The 24,805-nt window shown below is 40.4% G+C and overlaps 1 protein-coding gene across 2 annotated transcripts in view; it reads right to left on the bottom strand.

Moving 5' to 3' along the window:
- esrrga (estrogen-related receptor gamma a) overlaps positions 1–24,805 on the bottom strand; it is a 129,991-nt gene that overhangs the window by 31,115 nt on the left and 74,071 nt on the right. For both annotated transcript variants that reach the window (XM_040138069.1, XM_040138079.1), the window contains exons 3-5: positions 21,778–22,202; positions 15,229–15,345; positions 2,794–2,904 (exon numbers count right to left, since the gene is read on the bottom strand). In XM_040138069.1, coding sequence (XP_039994003.1) covers positions 2,794–2,904; positions 15,229–15,345; positions 21,778–22,202 — 653 coding nt within the window. The remainder of the gene's footprint in view (positions 1–2,793; positions 2,905–15,228; positions 15,346–21,777; positions 22,203–24,805) is intronic.

Raw genomic sequence — 24,805 nt, 5'->3', positions numbered from 1 at the left:
AAATGTGAAGAGTCATTTGAAAAGTCCCTGGTAACATCTCCTGCTAGGTAACAAACACGTCTAGAGGTATTACCTCATGTAGCAAAAGCTGACATGGACATTGGACAAAAACGTAAGAAATTCCCGTATTGCATAAAATGAACATACAGTACATTTCCTTATGCTGCATATTATACAACACACCTATCATAATGTGACAATTTGTGATGTACATTGCATATAACATGAAGAAACAGCTGGAAAAATGTTAAACTTGTTATGCTCTCTGAAAAACCTTGAAATACAAGTAAACCATTAAACTGTCAATCAACACATTTCATTTAAAAAGACATCAAAAGTAAAGTATATAAGTCGAATAAGTCAATGTTTGACATTAACTGGAAAGTGAGTTCTATAAGATAGTATAATATAGTTTTTTGGAGTGCAATCAGTGTTATAAAAAATTCATAAAAATATGCAATGGGAAAATGATCTAATGAGAAGGTGCTTGATTACAATGCCTTGTGATGTCTTGTGGAATTTTCAACAATCAAGCACAAGATAATTGGATAATTTGATTCCAGTAATTTGCCAGGACTAAACATGAAAATGCACTTGACAAAAGATCAAAAAACTATTGAAACGGTTGCAGATTAGGAGGTGCTCCAAGGTGTGATTAAAGCCATTACTGCCGGTAATTCAGGTTGCCGAAAGTGTTGTATTTTGTAACACAACCCTCAGAAGCTTCTCTGATACATACAGACGGAAAAGATAATACTGAAAGCCAAAACAGCTCAGCTGGTAATAGTGACATGTGGTGATGAGATCTCTATGGCCCATTAGTAACAGATTGATACCCTGCTTCCAAATTAATCCACTGACTAATCAAGCATGGGAATAATAACAGACGATAGAAGAGCAAGAGAGGAACGAGGGATAGAGGAAAAGAGAAAGAGAGGGATAAGCAATGAAAAAATGAAGGCAGACAGGTAGAAAGAGCCATGGACAGATTGCAAAAGACAGACAGGAAGAGTCGAGAGAGCGACAGCTAGATAGAGATAAACAGCCAGAGAGTGAAAGAGAGTTGGGGGGATGAGTTGTGTATTGAACTAACACTCTCCACCCCCAGTTCTGTGACAAACACACACACACATTTGTACATTCATATTAGATACATATATTATATATACATATATACACACACACATATATATACACATATATATATATATATATATATATATATATACATACATAATTTATTTATTTATTTATTTTTTCTATCTGTCCTCTTCCCTCTAACTCCAGCTCCAGGGTCGCCCAACCAATCCCAGTCACACTGCAGTATCTGTGGGTAAATCTTATTTAATGTTTCCCTAATTAGAATCAATGGAAGCCCATTTCCAAACCCTGGGCTATTGTTCTGTTCTCACGTAATCAATGGGGACGCTGAGGCTAGGGACTGGGCTACAGATAGATAGGCTCTGTGCGTGTATCTGAGAAAGAGAGAAAGAAGGACAGAGATATTTTGTGTGCGTACTGACTGTGTGTGAGAGACAAAGAAAAAGAAAGATGTAGGAAGTCTATGTCAACCCTATATTTTTTGTTTTTTCAAGTGTAGTTTTGTTTGTATGCCACAGAGAGTTTTGTGTTCACAGATACTGTATATTAAGGAAGAGTTTTAATGTAGGGATTAATAATTATTTGGAGTGGTCACTGGTGATTCAAGTAAATGTGACAAATGCTTGATAAACGTAGTGATAGTTGAATATTGCTACACACATACATTATAAACACACACACATAATGTACACAAACTCCCATTATCCCATAATTTCAATGATTAGTAGTGCAGAAGTCCCGGTAAGCTGTTGTGCAGCCATTCAGCATATTGGCCTAAAGAAGAATATGGTCCAGCTTTAAGCAAAATGGGCTTTGGGGCCAAGCTGCTAAACACTGCTCAATCTGCACTGCATGTGTGTGTGTGTGTGTGTTATGTGTGCGAGCAGACGGTTAGCTAGAGAGCTAACTCTAGTTTGATGTGGTTGCCAGATTGGATTTAATCCGGATTAGGGTCCTGGCTAGTCCCCCTCCCTTCGTCTCTCCTTCCTCCGCTTCTCTCTCTCTCCTTCTCAGTTAGGTTTATTCGCTCCCTATCCCTCTCTCTTCCGCTGTCTCCCTGTCACTCTCACTCACTCTCTCCCTTGTGAGTTTTTCAATCATCAGTCTTTGGCGATGGTTTTATTCTGTAAAAAAAAATGCAGCCAATCCAGACAGAGCTAAATGAATACCTTTATAGTGAAATATTATACATATAAAATGTTATGACCCCAAACTGGTAGCAGAAGAGATGGGGAGATAAACTTGGTCCCAAACAGATGGGCTTCTCACTAGCCTGTGTCTATTTATGTCTGTGTGTTTGTGTGTCGGTGTGTGTGGTTCAATGTTTTTACTGTCCAACTGTCTCCATTAGGACAGAAACTAATGGAAAGGTAGCCCTCCATTCCATTCTCCTGCCCATTACATGAACACAGCCTGTACATAGTGATACAATATGCTTGAATTGGAATACTTTCAGTTTATTTCTGGGGGACTTTACTTGTGTGCTGTCCATAGCATGATCTTCACTGTTTCCTCTGCACATGATGTATATATGTATACATATGTAAGGTATGAGTAAGAATATGAGTTACAGTGTCCTGAGGATAGTATGCAAATTCCTGCGCTTGAGAGTCATCGCACAACCTCAAAAAGAAAAGGGCTAATAGACATACTGTTACCAGTCAGAGTTTGTTTCTTAGTGTGTGTTCTTACATGGCTTCTTGGGGGGTAGAGCCAGCTGTGGGTTCAGGTATGGACTGTTGTCTGCATCTATCCGGCGTTTATACTTCTGTCTCCCACCACGAACCCTGTCCAGACGAACACCTGTAAAAAAATGACAGAGAGGACGCATTTGTCAATACATTGTGCATGACGCTTTGAGTCTTTGACCTTTTTGACTACTTAACAGCAAGACAAGAAAAATAAAAAAATCTGTTAGTATGTAAGAACTATAAAAAGAGCACGGAAATGTATGGAAAGAGGGGGAGAGATGAAAAAGTGTGGAATGGAGGAAGGTTAAATATGAAATGTGAGTGTGAAGTGGTGATAATTGTGCTGTTTCAGCAGTGCATGCATGTATGTATGTGTGCGTCTGTTATGCATGCAGGCACTTTTATGTTACTGTCAAGCTTGCTAAACTGACTTGCCTCTTTTTTTTTACAAGACAAATTTATAGGGGGTAAAAGGCCTCTCTTTTTCTCTCTCTTACTTTGTCTCTCTGGGTTTCTGACTCTTTTCCTGTCTCTTGCCCAATCTCTGTCTCTCACTGTCTTGTTAATTAATTGACACAAAGGACCCCTAATTTAATTAGGCCTATCTCTTAGGGGATTGGATGTTACCGTGGTTACCACTTAAAGATGGATAAGGAAGACAGAGGTGTCATGTACCCTGGAGGAGAGGAGAGGAGGAATCTAAAAGGGCTGTCAGATGTTTCAAAATGAACCCTAAGCTCTTATTTTGTATATACCATTCAGAAACGAAATAATTTGTGGAAGAGATGCAAAATGGCTTTTTGCAGAATGGCTGCAGCAACAGCTGTTTCTCCTACACCTTTTATATCTTCAAGTAATTTTCAAGTATTAATCTGCCTTTTTGTAAATTAAATGAATTAACGTTTCATGCTACTCTAAGTTAACTATTGTTTCAGTTGACTATATTTTAACCTTTACCATGTAAATTAAAGCTTTTTGAATTGCTGATTTGATGTTCTCGTGCTTATGTTTCTCAGCAAAAACTGCACAGACACGCAGGAAGAGATTCATTTTACATTTCTGGCAGCAGCAGCAGTGGTGTCATCAAAATAAATACAAGCAAATGGGAAGTTAGGACAACCAGTAAAAGCCATATTGAACACAGATTATGTGTGTGATCTGAAAAGTAGAAGTAGAAAGGGGAGGGAAAGGTATTTTTAAGTTTGAAATTGGAATTCCTTCAAAAATAATTTAGTTTTTGGGCTTTCTGTTATTGAAGATTTAAAGCTACTGTAATTGCAGATGTTTAAGATAGGAGGCAAGTTGGTGGGTTTGTCAAGAAGTCGCTGAGTAAGTGATAGGCAGCTGCAAAGCAATCTGAATGTTGTTGGTTTAAACAAGAGTATGCAAAGCAATATTTTTGAAATGTAGTTGACACTAAGCTCAGTTACTGGCTACACTACAATACTATGAAGTTAAACCACAAACAATATTAGCTCCAACAGCACCACTCATTTGAAAGGTTATCTGACACAAAGTACATTTAAAACAGTGAGGATTTGATCTGAATGTCTAGACGGAGGGAAAAAGAGGGCAGGGGGGCAAAAGGAGTGAGAGAGCAAGAGAGAGACCTGCTCACACACAAAAATTTAAATCCTCTGAAAAAATATGCTGACCACGTTCACGACAATACACCTAAGAGATTTAACGGAAAGACTTCCTATTGGCAACAACAAAAAAACATGCCAGGTAGCATGTTTGTCCATTAGTCGGTATTTGGAAGTGGTTATAACTGCATGTGTTCCCTCGTTTTATTTGTGTTTCATACATGTGTACATTTTGGTAGATGCTTTCATTCCATCCATCTTACAGTCACATGAGTGTATAAATTTTTCTAAATTTAGTCATTTAGAAACCTCTAAGTAACCCAAGCAGCATTCTACTCAGTGAAATAAACATGACTTGCATCTGTGTTTATGTGCACGTGTGTGTGTGTGTGTGTGTGTGTGTGTGTGTGCTTGAGATGGAGATAGGTAGACAGAAGGGCTGACAGTCCAGGTACAGTGGGGGGGGCGGTGTCAGCAAACGGTCAAGAAACTCTTAGCACCAGGGGGTACAAACCCACTCACACACCAATTCTCTGCCTTCCCTCTCACACACACACACACATTCACACTCTGTCTACGTTTCTCTAACCCACACCCGTATGTTGTGTTTGGGTAAGCCCCGACAAGCAGCTTGTTCAGTCACTATCCGGAACAGTCGCTGCTCAGAAGCGGAGACGGAGACAGAAAGAAAGCAGAAACAGAGTTAGAAAAGGTAGAGGACCACAGAAGCAAAGGGAAAAGTTAGCTGTTTAGATGGGGAGGATGAATCAAGACTGAATGAAAGAATGGGTTTGAGGAAAGCGCCTAAATCAGTACTTAGATGTGCAAAGATTACAGGTTACCGACATAGTTTTCACTAATCTACATATATTCAAACCACATATCAAAATTAAATTCAGTGAGAAATTCATTACAATTTGATGCAGGTCTCAAAAAGCAATTCTGGGAAAACTTCTCTGTTTCACATGTCTGTACTGAGGCATTGCTTTTGCGTCTATTTATGACACACCTAAACCTCCTGCTCAGTCCTCCAATCACCTGAGCCTCGCCACTCATTTTAGAGGGCAGCGTGGTATCAAAATAGAAGCAAACAGCACTGACAATAATGTTAACCTGAAGCAATGCAAGCATCAGCAACTAACACTGCTTCCAGAGCATTCTTGCCCTTAGTAACCACCTCCTGGTCAGGGGCAGTAACTAGAGCAATTAGCTATATTCATATGCATCCATATTGTGTTATTGAAAATAACAGTTTTAGTCGGATTCTGGGACAGTAATATACAATTCCCAGCTAGCAGAATTTATGTAAAAAAACAGAGGATTGTGTAAAAGGTTACCCTGTCTATCATTTCTCATTGCTTACTCGCATTGGTGAGACAATAGAATGTTTTTCTACATAACTGGTCCCAGCAAATAAATAAAAAGTGGGAAAAGAGTGTTTGCGTTTAATGTAGCCACTTAAAACAAGAATTATCAACTGAGATCTACACTCAAACATGTAGCTTTTGTAAATTTTATTATACCACTGTCAAATTAAATGTGGCATTTTGCTATAAAAATTAGCCTATAGTCTAGACAATTTGTAGCCTTTTGTCTCATACAAAATGGTTCAGATACTTTTTCAGCATTTGTCGGTTTGCAATGTCATAGGAGCAATCCTCTCCCTTATATGTGCATTTTGCCTTTTGCCAATTTTCAATGTAAAAAACACAACACTGTGTCTGAAAGAGGTTGGCATCCTTCTCAGCAAAAGTGTTGTTTTCTCATTAAAATTAATATGATAACGATTTATTGAAGTTAAGAGATTCTACGTACAGCAACTGCAAAGAAGCAGACCGTCTAAAACAATAATTCTCGTCTTCTTCTTTGTGTTTCTCTTGCATTCGAAAAAAATATACACACACTTTTTCTCTACCACAGACAAACCCTTACATGCAGACTCTCAGTTTTTCTCACTTCTCCTTATACCTAAAAGACCCAGTGCTGTGCTGAGCTCACTTCATAAAGAGCCCTCTCTAACTACCTCATCTATTTTCCACCAAATTAACTCTCTCCCAGCGCTGATTAATGATCAAATCTAAATGAATCAAATTAAAAATTGAAAATTATATTTCCAAAGCCCACAAAAAAGAGACAGGAAGAAGCTAGGGGGGAGTGAGAGTGCTCTACCTCCTTTTAACAAATGAGCCTTCAAATCATAAAGAATGGGCAAGAGAGGAGAGAAGGGAAGAAATGAGGAGAGGAGGGAGAAAAGAGCAAAAGTATCGAGGGAGAGGAAATGTAAGGATCAGAAAAAATAAAAAATGTAAAGAGGAAAAAGAATAGGCAAGGAAAGAAGAGAATAATTGAACGGGGAATGGGTAAGAAATGGAATAAAAAGATGAGGAAAAAAGAAATAAAATTTAGATAGAAATGATAAAACGCATTAATGGAAGATTATGGGAAAAGAAAGACGAAAAAAAGAACAGGGGAGAAAAGAGTAGAGCCTAGGTTGTGAAATAAGAGGAGAAGGGGAGGGGTAAGTAATTGATGGGCTAGTAAACAAAAGAAGAAAGGAGAATGAGAAAAAAAAGTGAAATGAGAAAGAAAAGGAGGGATGAAGTGAGGGCTAATAAAAGGAAATCAGGTAGGAAGAGAATAATGAGAGAAAAGGAGGGATCCATGAAAGAAACGAAGAAATCCAGAGGTTAAACGCCTTAATTATATGTTTTAATTATTATGTCAACTACCAGTAGACCTCTAATCAGTCTACTACTTCTACTTCTACGCACTCAAATAGAAACAAATATCAGAATAAACATCTTTTGTGTTACATAGAGCACAATGTGTGTAAACTGCATTTGATAACATATTATTAATAATAACTATCCTACTGTAAAAAATGGTGACGTAAGATGCCTGTTTTCATTCATACTTGTACCAATATTGTACCACTTTTGTCTAATGCGGGACACAATCATGCACACGCACAGATGCACACAAACACACAGGGACAGTGATGAAGGTGAATCATTCCTATCGTGGTAATATTGCTGTCTGTCAATAGCACGATATGCACTGATCACATAAGCATAGATTTTACACTGCGCTGGCGTCACTCTGTGTCAGTGTGTGTGTGTGTGTGTGTGTGTGTGTGTGTGTGTGTGTGTGTGTGTGTGTGTGTGTGCTCGCGTGCGTGCGTGTGTTCTTGAACAGTTGAAGGATTGCGAGTGAAATGCCTTTGACACCTAAGTGGTTTTGAAGAGTGAACCTGCAAGCGTGGAAAGAGAGAGGAAAAGAGGAATGGATTGATTTCAGATGGTCAATGATATGATAAGAGAATGAGAGAATGAAAGAGGGTGAGAAGTGTGGGGCAAAGACAAATAAAATTTGATCACAGCAAAGAAAAAGAGAATGGCAAAAAGCAGAGGGGGGAGACATCATTTAAAGAGGCAGAGTCAAGGAAACAGTGAGAGGGTGAAGAAGTGAGAGAGAAGGAGAGGAGTAGTTTTATGGTAATTGAAGTTGTAACAGGGTTGAAGTCTATCTTTCACCTTAGACGGGGTTATCATCTTACGTTTCTGTGTGTGTGTATTTGTGTGTGTGTTCAACCAAAGTGTTGATATAATAACATAAAGGGTTTTCCTATGTGGGTTTAGGAACTGATGGGCTAGTAGACTGGGTAAGACAACAGACACATTTAAATCTAAGCTATGTATGTGTGTATCTATTTATCTACTCCATGTAAGAAAGACAAAGAAATAAATGAAAAGAGACAAAGAAACGCTAGTTATATATTGCGCAAATAAAGCTACAGGAAAACCAGAAAAAAAGGTTGGTTGGTTCAGACTGTGAAGAAGTCAAATCAGCAGAGTCAAGATTCTGCTCATTTCACATCGGTAAATGTTTGTTTGCTCAAATCTCCAAAAATGAAACAAAAAAAGCTTAAAGAAAGAAAAAGAAATAAAGACAGCATGAGAGAGAGGTGGAGGGGAAAGTTAAGAGGAAAGTATGTGTACTGTCACGCAGTGACGTTTGTTTAGACCAGAACAGATCAGAAGAGCACTGCCTGAGGCAGCGGGCAGGTGGCTGTCACTGGTGTGTGAATGGGCTTGTGCGTATGTCTCTTTGAATGTGGGAGAGTGTGTGAAACTGTGTGAGAATGGCCTTTTTTCCTTTAAGGCCATGTTTATGAAATACACTGTTTGAGTCTGATGAAAGCATTGCACTGTCAAATACAACTGAATACAACAGCTACATTTTATAAATTAAAATCTACTCCCAGACAGTTTAATTAGGGCAGTCAGATGCTGAAACAGGCAACTACAATCCATCCCACTCCTTCTCCTCTCCTTATGGCATCTGAATGGGTCTGGATGTGTGCGGTTTCTTCCTGCCACACCCCCCACCCTCCCTTCTCCTCTCCCCTCCCCTCCAGACAAACAGAAAGAAAACGTATGAGAAAGAGAGCGGACCACTTAGGCAGATCTCTCGTCACAGCATTTCCATTATCGCTCCCTTCTAGCCGGGATGCAACCAGATGCCAGTCACACACAAACACTCACACACACTCACTCAGGACAGACGCTACAGGGCCAGATTTAGCTACAAGTTTCCCATGGGGGAACACCAGACGCCACCAGTTGTCTGGCGCTCTCCTCCTCTGTTTCCCCGACCTCTCCTCTTGTCTCCTCCCCTCTCCCTGTCAGTTGCTCTCTCCTCCTCTAGTCATCTTCTACTTTCATTCTTTCCTCACTTCTTCTTGTATTCTCCTCATTTACTATTCCTTTACCTCTTATCGATTGTCCCCCAAACCACTTGTTCCTTGTTATTTCATCTTGTTTTATGTTTTTTTTTACCCTTTTAACTACTAACAAGTTTAAAAAAATGTCTATTTTTGAGGGACAAATTGTCTTTGTATACTGTAAGTAAACATGTGTATTGCCAGTCAATGTGGTTTGTATGACTGCACGTGTGTGGAGCAATGAGACTGGATACCAGCAGTCAGGATCGTTGAGCTATAAGGAGAGTTATGACACACACCACCAGCTGTATATTCACACCAAACACGTCCACATGCACACATAAGCACTGACATTCACACAGACTGGGGCCTTCCACCTGATCTCACTCATTAGGTCTTAGAGGCCGTGGGGAGCACGGCCAAAGTTGGCATGAGCTGTTAGTGTGTCTTTGTGTGTGTGCATGTGTGGGGCAGTGTGCCAAGGTTTATATTTGCAGTCCGTGGACTTTTCTCTCTAGTAGTCGACCATCTAAATCCAGCTGGCCGTTTATGGCATTATAGTGATGGAGGCTTTGGTTTTGGATTCAACACATTCGTTCTGTTTAACCACGAATCATCAGACGTGCCATCATCAAAGCTGCTCTGTTGTAAGGGAGCAAATCTGTCAATATGACCATATGTACAGTTTACCTACATGCATACTGAATAATTCTGGCTCCTGGATTGTGTGCCTCTGCCAAGGCCTTTCATGTTCAAACATCTGATCCATGTTTTGTATTCTGTTCATGACACTTCCACGAATTAGTACTGATGTTGAATATATTATGTCTGTCTTGCCTTGCCATTTGTGTATAAATCGAAATACAGTAACTGTGGCTGCTACAGTGTTATTGCTTGTGCTTGTTTATGGTTTTTTAACTTGTCAAATAAAATCAAATGAAAATGTATTTTCTCAGGTTAGCCTTTGTGAAATATCACTTTAAGATTTCTCCTGTTTCATTTTTTTTTCATTTTTTACCTGCAATTATACCACTGCTCACTCACTCCCTCTCTCTGGGCAGATTTAAGCCCCGCCCCTGTGACCTTTCAGTCTTCAGCTGACGCATCATTATGACCTCATTAAAAATGGACAGACAGCCATTGCCAGAGGGGAAGTTCTCATAATATAGTCAGGCCTTTTAATTGCCTTGCTCCAGACATTAGCTGCTACATATTGGTGGGTGGGTGCCCCATGTTCGTACCTTCCTTCAGTTTACTCCCTGCTCATTTACTCCTCCCCTCTCTTCTCTTGTCCTCTCCTGTCCTGTTCTCCTCACAGTAGAGAGTGAGAAAGTCCAATATTCCACCCAGAAAAGGCTGAGCGTGTGTGTATTCACATGATCAGGTGTGTGTTTAAGAGAACATGTAAAGAAATGGCTCCACTCTGGTTTACTGACCCTCTGGCCTCTTGTTCTCCCCTCTCTCTCTGTCACACACACACACACACACATTTCTTGCTGCCTCACTTGCTCTTCATCTCACCCTCTCTGTGTCCCAGGGCGACAAAGCTAATTTGAGGCAGATCTTGCCCTAAGGGGTAAACTACAGCATCCACACCCGGGACACACACGTGCGCAAACGGGCACACGTGCACACACGCACAACTCCATGTCCTCCACAACACTCCCTCTCCACCCTTCCCACTTTATATTCACCTTTCTCCCGTTAGCTAGCCCCTGACAACCACAGTTAGCGCTGATGCTAACTGATCTAGCCACTTACCATTATCATCCATTGAGTTCTGCTGCAGTGATGCTTACACCCAAACATTGCTCTTTACATAGATGTATGTTATTGTCAAAATGTCATTCAACCTGATGAACCAAAACACTGTATTTGGTAAATAAACATTTGTGAAAAGATTGTCTCTTTTAAGAAAAACTCATTAACTACCTCACCTTTTTTCTAACACAAGGTTTTGAAGATTTTGAATGAAATTTTTTTTTGATATATTTATACAATAATTTCCAGACTAGATCATCTTTTATATTTTAGCATTGTGAAATAAAAATGAGCTTTTCCGAGTTGTCTTTATAATTCAAAGATATTTGAGGAATATTTAGTATATCCACAGCATGCAATAGTTCTTTAACATTGACAAGAACTTCTATTTTATACATACATACATTTATACACCTCCAGCAGAATAAAGCAAAGGTGAAGAAATATGTTTAGCTATTTTATATAGCTGTTGATCTTTTTTAAATTTCCCATGGGTTCAAAAAGAGTGAAAATGAGAAAATATAAGAAAATGGATGTATCAATTTTCCAAATGACCCTTATTCATATGTAGAGCGGGACCCCCTGTATTAAATTCACACCCAGCACAACAAATGGGGTGGCTGTGGTCTGTCATGTTGATGTATATATATGTAGGCCAAGGTGTATGTGTGTGTGCATGATATATGTGTGTGGTGCAGGGAAGCAGTGGCAACAAAAGGGGTCTATTTGTTTGCCTGCTCAGGACAGAAACATGCAAACACATATCCCGCAGCTATATTGCCACACACACACCACACACACACACACACACACACACACACACACACACACACACACAGTAAAATGAGTGGTTCGATGTTTTTTTTGTTGAGAGCCAATGTGTAACTTCTGCTCGATTACTGGATTAGTGGGAAAACCCCAAAATGTGTAAGACTTCCATATAATCCATAGCATGTACACCTCTTGTTATATTTTCCATTCTCTTTCCAAGCTTTCTCATCACTAACTGCTAAACAAAATCTAGGTAAAAATGTATTTAAAAGTGTTGCATTAAAAGGAGATGATCCATAAAAAAATATTCTCTTTTAAATGACAGCTTTGTTTGGAGTTTATCGACAAGGTCAATGTGGTTTCTCTGTCGAGTAGGAGGTTGCACTCTAAGCTGTGTGAACTGTGAGACCTTTGCAGCTGCCAATAAAACACACACCTACACGTGTGTGTGTGTTTGTGGCCACACACTTATACGCGAGACAGAACAGGAGATGAGACATAGGTTCTGCCTATGTCAGATCAACTGGGAGAACAAATGCTACGAAAGCAACTTGTTGGGAATGTGAGCAAAAGAGAGAGAAAGAGAAAAACAGTGGAGTGAGCTTTGGCAGTGAAGTGAAATTTGGGTTATCGGAGGCAGTGATGGGGCCCCAAGACATATATGAATTTTGTGCCAGTGTATGTGTGTTAGCCTTTAAGTATCTGAATCTCTGAGGGTTATGGTGTTAAGTTTTCTTAACATTTTATTCCCTTTTACAGTATTTTGTCGCTTGAATAACTGAGAGAAAGAATATTTTGAGGACATGGACAAACTCCAGCCAAGTGAGAATTTTGGTATGGTGTAAATTTCTGGGACCATATTTTGATCTTGTTTCATTTTAGCCCCTTTACTACAATTAAATATTTGTTTTAGTTAAAATTTAAGTCATTAGATTTTTGAAAATGTTTGTGTCATTTAAGTTTATGTAAAATAAAGAAAATCTTTTTATCAAAGACCATGTTTTTTGTTTGCAAAGATTATATATATGTATATATATATATATACACATATATATATATATATATATATATATATATATATATATATATATATATATATAGAATCAACAGCTCACTGTGTGAGCACCTTGCCGTGGTTTTGTTATCTGTTGTTAAGGTCTTCTTATAATGTTGTTTGAGTGGGTGAAAAGCTGCAGGATTGGACGGGTGTCATGTTGCCAACAGTATACAGAGAACAGTGAAGTGAAGAGGAGAATGGACGGATGAAAGGCATAAAAGAGCAACACAAACAGTACAATAATACTGAGTGGGAGAATTGGAGGGAGAGATGAAGACAGCAATGGATGGAGGGAGGGCTGGCAGGTGTCAGCAGAGGCACGCTCCCTGACCACTGTAAGAAAGGGGGCGTAGGCCAGGTCTCCCATCAATTACAACCTTGACCCTCCTCTCTTCTCCTTTCTCTCTCTCACACACACTTTCTGCTTCATTCAACCATCCTCCCCCTGCACTTCGTCCTCCCCTGGTCCCTCTCCTCTACTTCTATAAATCAATCTCTTCTCTCTCCCCTCCTCCCTCCCTCCCCCTGGCTTTCCCCACCCTCCCCCTCTGACTTTGCCTCTCTCTCGTCTTCATCCCTCGCCACTCCTCTCCCTCCTTTCATCGTTGGAAGTGCAGTGGGAGTAGAAAGGTCAGAGGTGGGCAGACAAGAGGGAGAGAAAGAGGCAGAGGCAACGAGGGAGTGTAAAAATAAGAGAGTGAGTGTATTTAATCAAAGTGGTTTGAGGACAGATAATATCTCGTTTTTTTTAACCTTTTTTTTCGCCACTGAACAATGAGTGTTAGTGTCACAATTCCTGTAATTTCTATTTCTACCTCATTTAGGTGAAGTAAACCAAGGACATAGTCAGTTTCTGGATGTGGGTTTTTGTGTGTATGTACATGTCCTCAGAAACTATTTTCTATGTAACTTGTGTATGTGGAAGTGAAAGGGGAAAGAAGAGAGTAAATCAATATTAAGCAATGAGGAGCTAAGAAGGCAGACCAAAGATTTAGAAAAAAAAAGAGAGAAACAGAGCTGTCAACACATACAGTCTAAGGATAAACAAGACTAGGTCAAATTTGTGAAATTAAGGACGTAGTTGAAAACTTCTGAACCGCTGTAAAGAACTACTTTCAACTGAAACTAGCTAAAGCCTGCTCGAAAAGTCACCAAATTTTGCTTGATGATGTAATACGATAATTAACATAATCATGATGTCATTGCGTCGTATTTGCATTCTGCCTACTGTCATCTGGTTTTAGCCCTTTATCTGTTTCTTTTGTCTCCTACTCTCTGTGCTCACATATACAGTAATTTAATACAGCCCAATTCCCAATGAAGCTGCTCTCATTTATATGTTTTTCTGTTTCTGTTGTCAGACAACGGAACAAGTAATAGTGACTGAAACGATTAAGACTACATGTTAACCAGCAGTCAATTCCAAACTATTTCCAAGCTGCTGCACCGCTAAAATCCTGCTAAATTTTATAACCACCATACACATAAGTTAAAGACAACAGCTGTGCTCTGGTTTCGGCTATATTTACTTTTAAAATGATTAATCAGAGAGGAACCACATCTATGTCAGTTGCCGTGCGGCCAATTGAATGAGAGACATAGAGAGTCGTGCCTCCGGAGGGAAAGCCTGACCTCACGCTCACGGGGCAATACTGGCGACTCTCTACTACGGGAAGTAGCTAAGGTTTGTCCAGTAAATCATTAGATTCGTTGCTAGATGCTTTTTCCAAAAAAAAAAAAAAAAAAGTCGCTACAGGGGCTTGAAAAATCGGTGTATCTAGCAACAAAGGCGCTAAGTTGACAACAGTGCCTGGAAACGCCCCCCCGATGACACAATAGAAACTGTTCGCGCCAATTCATTTTGAAAGAGCAGTGGCCAAAGGGGAAACTCCAACACTTGGTCGGTGGACCTGTGGTGTAACTTCATCAGTCAGTCAGTCAGTCAGTCAGTCAGTCAGTCAGTCAGTCAGTCGCCTCTGTAAAACATGACCTGGCTGTTGCAGTCCAGCCAAGAAAGACTGAAAGTGGTTAGATGCACCTTGATTCAGATAGAAATAGATTACAAGATACTGTATATTTACATTTCTTTGAAGTGCTACATGTAGCATTATTCAACATCAATAAATCATGGTCTTACAGTAATATGATATCTTGGTTAAATTACTGTAAACCAGTTACACCATGTTTGAATACATGGCTGGCCTGTATCTATGGCATTGTTTTTTCTTGTGTTTTTCAAATGTAGATTTATTTAATCTTAAACTCGAATTACCATTTATTCTCTTCCACTACTTTCAGATTTACCTCACCACGTATCATGAAGAGAAACTGTAGCCATTTTGAATCTTTTAGCCTCTAAAACAATATCTCTAGGTGTTAAAAATCAGTGTAGCAGATCACTTGTAATTTTAACACAGTTGCTTCTCTAACCAGCACTGGTCTCTATTAAATGAAAAAATAAAGATACCTAACAGGCTTTGAAATGTTACATGTAGCACAGTTAACGGAGAAAGATAAGTAAGAGACCTTTTCCCTTACCCTCCCTCAGCATGCCCACAGTCAGACACTTCATGAAGCGGCAGGCCTGGCACGACTTGCGTCTCCTCTTGGTGATCTCACACTCGTTGGTGGCTGGACAGCTGTACTCAATGTTGCCTGTGGCATGTAGACATGTTGGAGGAAGACAGAACGAAAGGTTTCATTTCAGATAGATACATCAACAGACACACGGACAGACAACCTGCTACACAGCTGTACTCAGCCAATCCTGCTGCATGAAGACATAGGCAAAATAAATATATAAATGTTTTAATTAAATGGATCAGAGGAAAGAGAGAAAAAAAAATATAGTTATAATTGTAGACACAAATACACAATAAAATAAGCCTCTCTTAATATTGACTTTGCTACCTTAATCTCAACTTTTGACTTTAAGATGGCCTTGTTGGCATAGTGACCATATTCAATAGAGTGCAAGCAGTGAACTCAAATTCTTTCAAACTGAGCAGCATAAGCAGAAAATCTACTTTCTTGTAGATTTGAGTTTGTGTGTATGGACTTTGTTTGATCAATATACCACTGCTGTTTTAATGTGTCAGTGAATCACAATTGCCTTATAAATTCATCAATTTGTTTTAAAAAAAAAACAGGCATAGAGGTGCATTTGTCTATGTGTCTATTAAGATGATGTGCAGGCGTCATGGCTAGAGCAAGCTGAGGTTGCGTGACTAGCTGCAGTTTGCTCACAGAGACACTCTAGTGCAGGGCTGAGGCCAGGATTATAAGCTGATGTAAGTCTATTAACTTCATATCCCTCGCCCACAAAGACAACACCTTAAGTTTGTTAGAGCCTGATACCACTTTTACCTTTAATTGTCAACTGCCTCACAGTTTTTTTCTCTGTGTTGTGGGTCACTTACTTCCCAGTTAGAATATTACTACAATATATTCAACATTTATCATCATCTTTCCTTTGTTCCCCTCTCTTTAACTATAACATACCCATCTCTTTCTACATCTTCCTACTTCTATATTGTAGTGTGATGTTAGCAATTTGCTTTCACCCAGTTCAAAGCAAAGCTCCGTTTCGATTTGTTGGGGACGGTTTGGACTGTTGAAGAATTACTCCAACGGGTTTCTTTCTCCAGGAAGGTTTATTTATCCATGGCATGAACTACGTTGAGATGTGAACAAAAAACCCCTAATTTCTCTTCCTCCCGTGCCCAGTTGACAACTACAGTACCCCAGAAAGCCAATGCATCTCCCACTGAAACAGAGTAAACAATGATTACTATTGACTGCTGCTGTGGAGAGGATGTTTCTCATTACTGGGCTGATTAAGGGTCTAGTTAACTCGGGAAAAGGCTAAATGCACAAACACTTCTTAATGGGTAACAAGACACTCCTTAATAAGCCTTGTTAGTTAAAGTAAAGGCTAAACATGCCAAATGCTGGGGGAACCCTTACAGTCTAATGGACACTACTAATGGGACTAGTGAGCTTACACCTAACCTTTAAATGTGGATGACAGAGTATGTGTAGATTAATTCAGCGATTAAGATAGACTCTTACCTAGCAGTAAGGCTAAATGTACGGCTAAATCTGCTAAATGCTATAACATAGAATCTGTGTCGGTTAATGGGTAGTCAGTCGAAGGGCTTATTAGTCAAGGCTAAACAGGCAGGCGCTGCTTAATGGATAAGTGCTGTAAAAAGCCACTTATAGGGCTGGTAGCACTAAGGCTAAATGTGATAAACCCTCAGTGAGAAAAAAAAATGTTATCAGCTACACATGCTGAGTGCTACTGTGGAAGTGGGCATCAGTAAGCAATAAAAATAATTCATATTATTTGTTGATTCAAATGACACGCTCGACAGAAACCATGTGAAACTTACATTTATAGCACCTAACTGACCAGTAATTAGTACCTCAACCGGTGGACTTTAAAATCAGTGTATCCGTACAAAAGGTACTTGTTATTACAGACATTACAGGCCTGTATAAAGGTGTAATATAGGAATATGTAACCTATGTGTATCTGGCTTTATGCTCTTTGTATGCTTGGACATAGCCATTAACACCATGCTGTAGAGTGGGGGTATAAGGTAGGAATTAGAAAAGAAGGGTTTATATCAGAATGTCTTAGCTCTCTCTTTCTCTGTGTGTGTGTCTTTATTTCTATCTTCATGTGTCTTATTGTGCACTGGGGTGGGCTTAGAGCAGAGAGGTTCTCCTATGTATAATGTTTGAGTTTGTATGTGTGTGTGTTGGTGTGAGTGAGGGGGATATATGAAGGCCTCAAATCCCCTGCAATCTCCTTTGAGATGCGTGTGTACGTCCACCTGCGGCATGACAATTGACCACCATTGTACAGACTGTGTTATATGAATGTTTATGTGTGTGCTCTGGCCTGCTGTCCTCTTTGTTCCGTAACTCTTTTTGCCTCTCCTAAAGTTACAACACAAACTTTGTCTTGACATAAACTCAGCCTCTCCCTCCCATTCGCTTTCCTTTCTTGGTAACTTGGCTTTTTTTACAAGACTATTTTAACTTGGTACGACTTAGCTCAGGACCCCCCTTACTATTCTTTATAAAAATATACCAACATGCAAATATGTATTTGTACATATAACATTGTTTAATTATTGAGGATTTTTTAGATTTTCTTTTAGGCAGTATAGACAGAACTCTTACAACGCCACCCTTGTTTGACCATCCCACCTACCATTTTCACAGCACCTTTCAGTCGTTTTTGTGCTCTGCATCACTACCACCTGTCCCATCGTTCTCTTTCCTGCTCTCCTCCACTTTTCTCTTTTGCTATTGCTGCCTCTCTCTTCCCATTTCATCGCCCTATCCCTCCCTCTCCCACACTTTGCCCTCCTCCTCACTCCCCTTTATCCCTCTCTCTCAATAAGGGAGTGATAGATGCAGGTTGTCAGGTGTCCCTGGACTGACGCCACAGAAACAGCAGCTGCCGGAGCCACTTCCTCCATGCTGCTGCGACACAAACACACACACACACACACACACACACACACACACACACACACACACACACACACAGACAAACAGACATACACACACACACACACACACACACACACACACCACTAATTCCTTCCTACATCCTTGTGCCCAGTCCACTCTCCCCCTTCTCCCCTCTTTCTCTCATTCCTTGTCTCAACTTATTGTTTATCCAAACGGGTGTACACCTCTCCTCTCCTCTCCTCTCCTCTCCTCTCCTCTCCTCTCCTCTCCTCTCCTCTCCTCTCCCACCCCATGTTCTCCTCCCTGTCCAGCTGGAGGTGTTTTTTTGGTGATTACCTGCGGTTTTATTGGCTAATGGGTTGAAACATACCAATATGTCTGCTGCTGCCCATCTGAGGCTGGCCCAGCTTTCCAGCCAAGATACACACACTAACTCACAACTGCACATAAACAAAGGTGTATGTGCAAAGACGAACACATAATCTGCACTCATTTACATTTGGATGAGCACAAGCCCACACACAGACACATAGGCTAACACACATCCACACTGTCTGCGGGTTAGTTTGGCTTGTGTGGTAGCCAAAGATAATGTCATGACCCATTTGTTCCAGAGGATCCAAGACTGTTCAGCCTGCATCCAAACAAACGGTAGTGCTGTAGCACAAACACTGATTAAAAGAAGCGCAGAGATTTGTTCCGAACAATGCTTTGCAAGGGTAGATTTTCTAACTAAATTATTAACAATGTGTGTCCACTCAAGCTTGGAAAATGTGGATGTAAATTTATAGTGTGTAGACTATTAGTAATTTTGACCAATAATTCAAAATAATGGTGATGCTTTAGCCAACTAAGCAATTAAGACATGAATGAGGATATCTGAACTTTTAAATTGCAGTGTATTTCTGCTTGTTGCCTGTTTCATCACAACCTTTCGTGACAACTGTCCTGTGACTAGCTTTGCCAAAGTCTTGACCCATAACCTCTAACTCCGGCCCTCCTGATCTGCAACATGTCCACTACAGGAGACGAGAGGATTACAAATAGGGTGAAAATGAGGGAGTCAGAGAGAGGGGACAGTGTATTGCTTTCCATCTATTCAAGGTCAAACTCCAAAGAGGCATGATATCTATATGTTTGCTGGGCTATTGTATTTAATCTGTAACTGTGTCCTCACAGTGTAACCTTTAACAAGCCCTCTAAATGAAATGAGACATCTGGAATTGGTCAACTATTAGACACTGCAGCTATGACACATGAATTAGGGGTTAAAGCTGTACAAAGAATGATTACAAGGTCATGTGTGTGACTGTCTGTTCATGTGTGCTGGTGTCTATCTGTGAATGTGCCTCCGTGAGTTCGGGTTTGTGGGTGTGAGTGTGTCTCTACCTTTATCTCTGTGTGTGTGTTCTCCAACCTCTTTGTCCGGATTTCACCGTGTCCTGATCTCATCCCATAAGAAACACATACAGGTCATCTCTAGGTAGTGGTGACCATCTAGTTGATGTAAGACGTCCGCCCCCCCCACATCTCCCTGTCTCTCTCTCGCACTCTCTGGAGCTTTACTGGGAAAGCTGCTTATCAGAGGCATAAGAAAGCAGCGACAGATAGGTGGATGGATGGAAAGACAGATAGATGAATCCTGTCTGATATGACTGACTGACTGACTGACTGACTGAATGGATCGATGACGGCCGGATGGCTGGCTGGTAGCTTGGTTACTGCAGTGGCAGACTGACCGAAAACAGGGCTGTCCTGCTGAGTGATGGACCCTATTAATTATTTTTTTAAAAACTTAAATCATAAAAAATTATTATTCAAACACAAAGCCTTCAAATGTTCATCACTTGCTGACCAACTAAGCATGTCATATATGTGTGTTGTATATATGTGTGTGTGTGTATATATATATATATATATATATATATATATGAATTATATTATATGTTATAAAATTCTTTAAACAAAAGTATATACATTTCTTATGTGTTTTTAAATATTGTTGTCCTCAGCTGCAACGAATGAGCTTGGGGCTAAGAGCAACAGAAAGACTGACTCGAAAAGTATTGAGAGACGTATTAACACGCTGTTGATTTCGCTAATTTCATGGAAATTGATTGCATTAACAAAAATATAGAATATCACAGCCCTTCCCCTTTAATGCTGTTTTATTATAGAGGTAAACAGTCTAGTATCTGTTGTGGAGAGAAGCCATCATAAAACCCAATGAGTTAATCAACTAAGTTGTACACTTTGCAAAAGTGCCATATTTTGGCACATGTGAAACTAGGATGGCAGTCTTATTGTTGCACTGGATGGATTAGTGAACAAATGGCAGACTACCCGGTTTGCGTTATGGCTACTTGGTTGTCTGGAAGACTGACTTATACTGTGTCTACTAGGGTAAATAAAGTATATAGTGATGATCAAGCTGCGAGTCGAGCATTAACTGTATATCCACAAAATCTGGAGAGCATAGTCCAAATACCTGTACACTTCCTCAACTACCTCTAACCCTAACAAGAGAAAAGCAAGGGATTACTGAGCCTAAATCCTTTACTCTTCTCATCATGTGGATTACTGCTCTATCCCTTCTCTCCTCTAACCCCTAACCTGAACTCCTGACCCCTAGACATAACCTCTGACCTTCCTCTGACACTACGTTATCTCCTAGACAACAGGCTTAGGGCTAACACTCTTCCTGTAAAGCATAAGCAGCTAGATCTGGGAATGCAAACACTACTTGGAAATTACTCTTTGCTGTGGATGACGAAGAGGCCAAGGTTGAAGGTGAAAGGGGGTTGTGTCTGGGAGTTCGTGTGTATGCGTTAACCTGACTGGACAGGTGTATGTGAGTGAGTGTATTTGCGTGCGTGAAAGAAACAGAAATGGTAAAGGAGAGCAAAAAATAGACTCCGGTGGATGTCCTGGTGGCTCACTTAGCAAACAGAGGAGGAGACGTGTGCCACATAAAAATCTGGGTTCACATCTGTCCTGGGGCTTTTATCGTATGTCCTGGATCTAATACAGTGGCTCATGTGTATGTGCATGTGTGCAAGAGTACATTTTTTGTGTTTCTTTTTCTTCATTTGAAAAAACAAAACATAGTTTATGTTTTAGGTGCTCTGTGTGCACTATTTCTCTAAAAGGTTGTGCCTTTTTAAGGAGCCCCATTAAGTTCAATATTAAAAACACTCTATCTTCACCTTTAACCTATGAGCTTGCACTCCCCCTAAGCCAACCCTGCGATTTGTTCTTTCGTTGTAATGTATCAATGACCTTTCAGAAGAAATAAAATTCAAATAACAACAAAACTTTTTTTGACAGTCTTTTAAGCTTCTCATTGAGTCAATTCATCACCAAATAGATCACAGCTCATCATAATATCTACAGTTTTTGACAAATATTAATCCAAAACAACACAGACACCCACATTCTCTGTTACATCAATTTGACAAACAGAGCCGTTAAAACAGGACTAAAGTAAAACAGAAGATGGAACCAAACCTCTGATGATGGAACTGATACAGCAAGATAGAAATGTCGACAGTCAAACAGAGAGAACTTTATAGACACAAAGTCAAAATGGAAGCAAACCTTGGATGGTGCGTTTGAAGAAGGCCTTGCAGGCCTCACAGGATGCCACTCCATAGTGATACCCTGATGCAATGTCTCCACACACCAGACACAGCCTCTTGGGCATCGAATTCAGCATGTACTCGCACTTAATCTGTGAATCTTCCCCAATAGTCGACGAACAGTCCTCGTAACGCTTTGATCCAGGGCCGCCAGCAGGACCCAGGGGCCCTGCGTTGGAACCGTAAAGGCTAGGGGAGTCTAAACCGTTGGGGTGGCCGTTCATCGTGGATGAATATGAGCCTGAGGCGTCACTGGAGCCGCCAGGGGAGTGATGGTTTAGACTGTCAGTCAAGGAGGCAGGACTAGACGGCTCAGTCTTTATATAAGAGGACGGACAGTTGGACTCAAGGTGGCGCTCCTTACTGGACATTCTGCAGAGAAGCCTGAGGAGTAAGACACGAACAAACAGAGGAAGAAGAGGAAGAACATTATTTCAAGAAAATGTAAATATGATGGATATCTATAAAGAAAAGAGATGAAACCAGGAGAGGGAAGAGTTAGAAGAAATGCACAGCTCGACGTGAAGAGAGAAGGATCCAGTTCAGTCAATGTTCACCAAAAAATTTTTTTTTTGCTTTTTAAAGTTGAATCCTAGGAATCATTTTATGTATGTCCTTACTGCCACTTTCTGTCAGGGATTTATATTATTTCACAGAGCTTAGTAAGTTCTATAAATGACACACACACATGTTCACACACAATCCATCCATCACATTTGTTGTTCTACTTCCTAAGAGAAATGATTGACAGGGATGTGGAGGGAGAGAAAGAAGAGAGTAAGAGACTTAAATACGAAAAAGAAATAGATTGTGGTTCATTAGGGAAACCATGTGTAAGAGAGAGTAGCAGAGATGCACCCACAGTACCACACAGTCACACAAACACATACACATGCTTGGGGCCGATGGTCATCCGTCACTCTCCAGTCAATAGCAGTTTGTTCTACATGAAGGTAATCAGTAAGCGGCCTCTCTGCTGCTCAATCATCCCAAAGAAAGCCTTACACATACATGGTGCTCACATGCACACCCGCACACATACACACAGAGACACAGATTCATGCATGCTCATATCTAAGCACACATTGACAGTTTAAGATGTCAGGGGGAGCCTTTCAATACAAAACTGTATAAAAATAACAACAAAAAAATAAAATCTGTACTAATCAGTGCCGAACTAGTCCTGTATTCCTCTCCTCATCTCCTGTTCTTCTCTGCTGACTCTCCTTTCCTCTGCCCTGCTTCCCTTGCGCTCTCCCTCGCTCCTTTCCCTTCTTCCTCTCCCTAAGGAGGCTGACTGGTGTCTTGTTAATGGCAGTTGTAATTAACAGCTATCTTCTCTGTGTCCATATCTCTCCATCCCTCCCTTTGTCTACCTTACTATCTGCCTGTCTCCCTATCACTTCCTATTCACTGCCATCTCTCTCTTTCTCTTCCTTTTTGCATTACCACTCTCTATCCCTCTAACCCTGCCCTCCCTCCCTTCTCTCTCTTTTCATTGTTAAAGGCAGAAAGCACAAAAGGGGTTTTTAATTAAGGCAGGATGCTGCTAAACGAGGGGCTTCTAAAGTCCAGTCGGCCTGTAAAAGATCCCTGTTCTACAGGGACCCATAAAACACAGACAGTGCCTTGACGGAGAATGGAGAGCTGGTCGGGTGAAGGAAGGGTGGGGGTATGAGGAATGCATATAGACAGGAAAACAGGTAGGCAGACGGACAGCCAGGGCAAAAGACAGACAGAACGGGAGAAGAAGAGATTGCGGGGCTGCAATAACTGATGACAGTAAAATGACAGACGGCAGTTTCAGATCTGGTTGTTCAGTTTTTATTTTGCAGCATAGATTTAGTGTATTTGATGTGCAGAAAAATGAGACAAAGCAGTTTGCTTTAGCCAAACCTACAGGGCTTTCTTATTCATCAATTTTTCCTTTCATAAAGTGACATGACATTTATGATGTACAATACTTTGGCCTTTCCCCCCTTTTCACCATATATCTTATTCCCTCCATCCCTTCTTCCCTCCTCTTATTAATCCTGGCTTTGTGGTATTCAACCAATGTCTATAAATCCATTTATCTGATGCTACGGTAGGCCTTTAGTTTGGGATGAGAGGGACAATGAGAACGGTTTGGAAACAAATCAAGAAAGAGGAAGCCAGGTGAAATGTGAGAGAGTTGATGGAGGGATACAGAAGAAGAGACGGAAAAACATAAAAGGTGGCGGAATAAACAAGGAAGAAATAAGTGTAAATGGGGGAAAGAGCGATGGGATGATGAGAGATTGCACAGGATTGTTCTATGTTCTAGCAGAGGGAGAGAAAACACAGTGGTTACAGAAAAAGAGAGTAGACCATTTAAGTAGATGATGTGATGGTGATGATTTAATCTCTCCTTTTTCACATTTTATGCTCTTTTGTGCCCCCTCCCTTCAACCGTCAATCCCTCTGAGTACCATTAAGTGAAAGAGTTTAAGTGCCAAAAGATCTCAGGTGCTTTTTCCTTCTCTCTCTCAAATTCTCGTCTCTTTCCTTCTTCTTTTTCCATTCCTCCTCTTTGCTCTCTCTCCCTTTCTTTTCGTCTATCATCTCTTTCTCTCTCTCCCTCACTCTGCTTATAAATGAAAAATAATGGCAGTCGAAGGGGGAGGAATAAAAAGAGTAAGAAAGAAGACATGCGTGCAGAGGAGGGGAGTAGAGGAAAGAAGATTAAGAAATCACAGCCATGCAGCGCGCTGTGCCGAGCGAGAGGTTGAATGCATTTATGTATGTATGTTATCAGTATAATTATGGCGCTATGTAGCGACAGCTCAGTGCTGAAAGAGCAGTCTTATTGTGCCTGTCTGCTCTTCAGATGAGGGAAGGGGGTGGGTCTCATTTTTTTTTTTTTTATCAATTCTTTATGTTTTTAGGTGTTTAAAGAGATTTATATAAAGAAGAAGAGGCTTGAGTGTATTTCTTTTTCTTATTGTATTTTCACAAGAGGCTCAAAG

This window comes from Xiphias gladius, chromosome 1 (genome assembly GCF_016859285.1).
Source record: "Xiphias gladius isolate SHS-SW01 ecotype Sanya breed wild chromosome 1, ASM1685928v1, whole genome shotgun sequence".
NCBI classification, from domain to species: domain Eukaryota; kingdom Metazoa; phylum Chordata; class Actinopteri; order Istiophoriformes; family Xiphiidae; genus Xiphias; species Xiphias gladius.
The sequence above is the reverse complement of the archived record's forward strand: the minus strand, read 5'-3'. Positions and strand labels throughout refer to the sequence as shown.